Genomic DNA, 6,459 nt, shown 5'->3' on the forward strand with positions numbered 1-6,459 from the left:
TAGTCCTCTATCAGATTTAGGATTGGTAAAAATCCTTTCCCAATCTGTTGGTGGCCTTTTTGTCTTGTTGACAGTGTCTTTTGCCTTACAGAAGCATTGCAATTTTATGAGGTCCCATTTGTCAATTCTTGATTTTACAGCACAAGCCATTGCTGTTCTGTTTAGAAATTTTTTCCCTGTGTGGATGGGAGACTTTTAACAGACCCACTGCTCAAGTTATATCTTACAATCACTAGGTAAGACCATCTTAGGGTAGAAGCCAGCTATTAAGTTGTTTAAAAGTAAACTAGATAGTTTTAAGGTGTACTAAAATCTGGCACATACTTTGATTAAACAAGATCTGGCTTTCTTCACACCAGATAAGGAGAAAACAGGTTTTGTTCCTATAGATTCCTTCCAAGGCTGATGGTTCAGTGCCAGGTTTGCTGAACTGGTTAACTCAAGGTTTCATCATTGAGAAAGCCAGACAACCCATGAGGCTATAGCATCTCATCTATCCTCATCAGTGTAGGTCTTCATGGACATTTGAGTTCATTCTCCTAGACTGGAGAGGTTTTACATCATTTTTATCAGTTTTGAGGGGAATCAGGTTTGACTCCATCTCTCAAGCTCAATGTAACATTAACTGGACTAAGATCATACCTGTTGATTGGTTTTGCATACTTAGTCTCATTCAATTAGGAAAAGGTTACCACAGTAACTACTTCCATTCCCTGCAATTTAATCATAGTTGCTGCGCTATTGATGATTCATTTATATGACATTATTTTGTTTGCTAACCTCTGGCATGGGTCAATAAGTCCTATGCATAACTTACATGTCTCAGAAAGACAAAACAACTGCTTATGGTGCTTTCCTCATAGCAATGCACAGTGATGATAGCACTTCAAGAATTCTTAAAGAAAGAATTGATGTTCACTTGTAGATAGACTTTACATTTTTCAGTGTTCACAAAGTTACCCAATACACACACACTGAGAGCGAGAAGGGGGAGGGGGAGGTGAGGAGGAGGTGGGAAGGGGGAGCAGGTAGGGAGAGGGAGGGGGAGGGAGAGTGTCTTAGTCAGGGTTTCTATTCCTGCACAAACATCATGACCAAGAAGCAAGTTGGGGAGGAAAGGGTTTATTCGGCTTACATTTCCATACTGCTGTTGATCACCAAAGGATGCAGGACTGGAACACAAGCAGGTCAGAAAGCAGGAGCTGATACAGAAGCCATGGAGGGATGTTCTTTGCTGGCTTACTTCCCCTGGCTTGCTCAGCCTGCTCTCTTATAGAACCCAAGACTACCAGCCCAGAGATGGCACCACCCACAAGGGGCCTCTCCCCCTTGATCACTAATTGAGAAAATGCCCCACAGCTGGATCTCATGGGGGCATTTTCCCAACTAAAGCTCCTTTCTCTGTGATAACTCCTGCTGTGTCAAGTTGACACAAAACTAACCAGTACAGAGAGGGAGGGGTAGGGGAAGGGAGAGGGAGGGAAATATTGAGAGAGAGAATTATTGTTGATTACATTGTATTGTAGAACTTAAATTAATGAAAGAACACAACTCAGCCCATAGCAAATGACTATAATGATATAATGAGGCTTATATTTTAAACATATTTAACATATTTAAATATACACACACAATAGACAGACAGCAGAGGGAAAGGAGGAAACAAAATTAGGATGTGAAAAATATTATAGATGAGAAAATATAGGTCAGAGGTATTTACAAATCTAAAACGATGCTCTTACTGGAACTGCTGAAACAGTTAAAGTAAACGGCTGGATTCAGCCAGGCTGACAGATGCAACAATTCAGTCCCAGCTACCGGAAGGCTAAGAGCAGCACTGTTAAAGTGTCCACTGGGGCTACTCAGAGAATTTGAGGACAACTTGGAGAGCTTAGTAAGACCTTGCATAAAAATAAAAACATAAAGGCAGAGCCAGGGACATAATTCACTCCAAGAGCAAGTGTCTGAAACTTGCAAAGCCCAAGGCTCGATATCTGCCATCAGAAAATATTAATTTAAAACCTACCAGGTGCTCCTCATTGTCCTGTTGTCCTTCTGGATCCTGCCTGGCACATTTACTACAATTTCAGTTGGTTTGCCTGCTTAATTTGTTTATTGTATTGCCCATTTCTTTCATCACACATATGCCCGCTAGATGGTATTTTTGGGTTTTATTGCTGTGAATAGACAGCAGGACCAAGGCAACTCTTATAAAAGAAAATACTCATTTGGGGCTGGATTACAGTTTCAGATGTTCAATCCATTGCCATCATGGTGGGAGACATGGCAGCCACCAGGCAGACGTGGTGCTGGAGAAGGATTTGGGAGTTCTACATCTTGCTCCGCAGGCGGCAAGAGAAGCCTAGTTGCATTTCACACTCGTTGCAGCCAAAGCATTTAAGACCTCCAAGCCCCACCAATTTAGCCAACAGAGCCTCTAACAAAGCCATACCCTTCCCCTAAGGCCACACCCCTGAAGAGTGCTGTTCCCAATGGCCAAGCACTCGCACACAGGAATCTATGGAGGCTATACCTATTCAAACCAACAAGGATGGCATTTTGTATCACTTGTTTCACAGTCTGTCCCCTAAAATCTCAGCTGAAGCAACAGGCCGAGCAGTACACTTAGCAGTGTGCGGAGCTGAGGACCAGACCCAAAGCTGTCTGTATGCTAAGCAAGCATGGTGCCACCAAGCTGTGTCTCTGTAGTATGGATACTACAGAAGACAGCCATGAATTAGTTCTTGATTGAGGAGCACGTATCTCTAGAGACATGCCCATCTAGTTATGCCACACATCAACTCTGATACACATAGCCTGGGCAGAATTAAGAGGAAGGCCTTGTCTATCTCTTTATTCTCCATGGTGCCCCATTGAAAGCATCCAGCTCATCTCTGACATCCTCATAGAACCCATCCACCAAAAATCAATATAGGTGCCTTCCAGAAGACACTTTTTTTTTTTTTTTACCACATCCTATAGCCAGTACTAACTTTATTCCAACTACTAGTTTTATTTTTATAATTTACAATTTCGTATAATACCTTGTTATAACTTATGTGCAACATAAATAATTCTTGTATTATTATAATGTATGTGTAATTCTATCTGATAAAAGTGATACACTATCCTACTATTATATAAAATGCTACCTTGTATAAATTACTTCATATTATTACTTCTATTCACTTCATCTATTTAATATAATTAAAATTATTTGAGTCCAGTGAGTATTTAGAAGTTGTTTTTATATTTCCAATAATGTCTATTTTAATATTTGGGACATGGGAGGTTTGTCTGAGCTTGTGACTATATACCTAAAATTATGATGCTATATTTGGTTCTCTTACTATCAACATTATTACAACCTTTGTTTCTCTTCATTCATTTCTATCAATTCAATGTAAAATAAAAAAGACTTAAGAAATTGTCCTTACCAAAGACAAAGGAAAGATTTAGGTCAATAATATGAAAATGAAAATCATATAGTTTGGGTGGGGTGTCTGATGATTTGTTAGACTTCACAAATGACAAATGAGAAAAACAAAATTCAACCTTTTCTAAGTATAGAACTCACTTTTTTTTTTAAGTAGCAATAGCAATGCTGTCATTTTCTCCTATTCTGCTTGTGTGATTTCCTATGTTAATGCTGTATCTTATCAAAGTGCTTTCTGTTTTAGCTCTTTGGTAAATTGTCTATTGGGAGATGACGTATAGCCACCATATTAGGATGATCAATGGGCTCATGAAGTTCAAATTCATTAACTCATGTGTTATATTCTTTCTCTAGCCTAAAGTGTCTATTCATTAACTTGCCTTGAAATGTCAGAGGGGCTATATTTATTCAGTGTTAAACTGCCACTGGAGGTGTGTGTGTGTGTGTGTGTGTGTGTGTGTGTGTGTGTGTCTGTCTGTCTGTCTGTCTGTCTGTCTGTGAATATCTATGTTCCTATCCATGGGTGTTCTCTGAAATGTGTTCTGCTAAGCCTCTCATTGGTGCTTTAATGTGCAGTTTCCCCTTACACAGCCATAGTAAAATCCGATGGGACTAAGAAGTCAGTGCAGACTTCTACAACCACATCTGTGCTTTGTGCATCACATAAAATCCAAGTTAATATCCTTTTTATATATTTTTGTTCAATGATATAAAGTTGATATTTTAATAAAGCCCATTCTAAAAGTGATACATAATTCATAGCACCATCTTGTTACATATTCCTTACTAAATATTTAATTCATAACTATGATCCTGTAGGAGCCCAAGAAAATTAGAAATTTCAAAAGACGTCCTTGCAGCTTTCCCTCTAAAGAGCGATTTTGAATGAAGAATCATCACCTTTTCCTTATAAGAATCTGCAGGAACCTGAATAAAACACAATAAACAGTTGACATTTATTGTAATGTCTGCAGTAGAGCATTGCAATGTTTAGATATAGTCTTATGAATTTAAATAATATGTTAGCATATTTGAAGACATTGCAACATTCATTACCTCTTGTTTCAACAGTTCTCAAAGCACTGTCTAGAAGTCTCTGAGGTCTGTGTTTGCCTTTAATTAAATGAAGGCTGAGGTCAAACCATTTTCCTAATAATACTAAGTTCCTGTTTCTCTTTCACGGTTTCCATGACTCAGGTTCCAGGAATATGTGCCATGTGCTATTATAGCAGTGGGAGTGCCAAGTAGAAAGTTCTATAAAGCCAGAGGTTTTAAAAGTTAAAAACATTATTAAAAAGCCAATCATATATATATATATATATATATATATATATATATATATATATATATACTTTTTTTTCTAGTTCATGTATTTATTTCTTCATATTTCACAGATTCCATTGAGATTTACTTGGTGATTTTGTGAGACAGTATTTTACATACTGAAAATATACGGGAGAATTAAAACTATTAATTTGAGATCTTTTGGGTTGTTTTATGCCACAGTTGGAAGAAAAGTGACACACAAGTATAAAGAATAAAGCTTATTTTATGTACAAATGTTTGAAAATGTTGTAATAGGGACAAGCTATTGCTATTCTCTATCAGAAGGTTCAAGTCTTTTTCTAAGTCTCCTCATGGCTGACTTCATTTCCTGGTTCCTCAGAGTATAGATCAAGGTGTTTAGCAGAGGAGAGATGACTGTGAAGGTGACAGAGATGGCTTTATCTGTGGGGAGGGCAGTGAAGGGCCTGGCATAGACATAGATGCAAGGGACAAAATGCAAGGTGACCACGGTGATGTGGGAGGTGCAGGTGGAGATGACTTTCTTCCTGCCCTCTCCTGAATGAGACCTAAGCATCATTAGAATGACTGTATATGATGCCACCAACAACACAAACCACAGAGTAGCAACCAGGCCATTATTGGAAATCATCAGCAGCTCAAGAACAAAGATGTCTGTGCAGGCAAGTTTGATGACCTGGGGGACATCACAGTAGAAAGTGTCAAGAACATTGTGTCCACAGAATGGAAGTGTCAGCAAGAGAGAAATCTGTACTATGGAGTGGGCAAAGCCCCCCACCCAGGAGACCACTATTAACAAAATGCAACAGCCTCTGCTCATGATGGTCACATAGTGCAAGGGCTTAGAGATGGCCACATATCTATCTAGAGCCATCACAGACAGAGAAAACACATCCACTCCCCCAATAAGGTGGAAGAAGAACATCTGAGTGAGACATCCATTGAAAGAGATGGTCTTTCTGTCTGAGAGAAGGTCCACCAAAACCTTGGGGGCAGTGATGGAGGAAAAGCAGATATCAGCAACAGACAAATTCCTGAGCAAGAAATACATGGGGGTGTGAAGGCGAGACTCACAGGTCACTGTGACCATGATGAGAAGGTTTCCCAGCAGAGTTGTCACATACACCAGGAGAAGGAAAAAAAAAATATGGAACGCTTCATGAATTTGCGTGTCATTCTTGCGCAGGGGCCATGCTAATCTTCTCTGTATCGTTCCAATTTTAGTATATGTGCTGCTGAAGCGAGCACCACATATACTTTTAAAATAGTATTTTTTACTATAGTATAAAATGATCTCAGCATTAGTTTCTAATTTAGTGAATATAACTTGTATTAAAAATGTCCTTTGGAGATCCTGATAAATTTTTCCATGGATAAGGAAAGGTTGTCCTTTTACTTGATGCAGATAATATGTTATCTTACTTATTTGTAGAATTAGTATTTATTTGGTATAACTTCAGCAATCCACCTCTTCAAGATTCATATGAATAGCTTATAGTTTTTTTTTCCCAGAAAAACATCTGTCATTTTTATTATCCAGTTTTGTTTTGTTTTGTTTTGTTTTTTTTGTTTTGTCTTTTTGATTTTCTAGACAGGGTTTCTCTGTGTAGCCCTGGTTGTCCTGAAACTCACTTTGTAGAACAGACTGGCCTTAAACTCAGAAATCCAACTGCCTCTGCCTCCCAAGTGCTGGGTTTAAATGTGTGTGCCACCATGGC

General features: G+C 38.7%; 1 protein-coding gene and 1 non-coding gene across 2 annotated transcripts in view; both read right to left on the reverse strand.

Moving 5' to 3' along the window:
* Positions 1-5,030: 5,030 nt before the first annotated feature.
* Positions 5,031-6,459, reverse strand: part of LOC110316751 (olfactory receptor 4D10-like) — a 22,797-nt gene continuing 21,368 nt past the window's right edge. Inside the window, exon 2 of the mRNA XM_021191190.1 lies at positions 5,031-5,918. Within this exon, the coding sequence (XP_021046849.1) occupies positions 5,031-5,918 (888 nt within the window). The remainder of the gene's footprint in view (positions 5,919-6,459) is intronic.
* On the reverse strand, positions 5,883-5,989 carry LOC115063580. Its single transcript, XR_003843414.1, has one exon. It is a non-coding gene; the product is annotated as a U6 spliceosomal RNA (small nuclear RNA).

Source organism: Mus pahari, chromosome 2, assembly GCF_900095145.1.
Source record: "Mus pahari chromosome 2, PAHARI_EIJ_v1.1, whole genome shotgun sequence".
NCBI classification, from domain to species: Eukaryota; Metazoa; Chordata; class Mammalia; order Rodentia; family Muridae; genus Mus; species Mus pahari.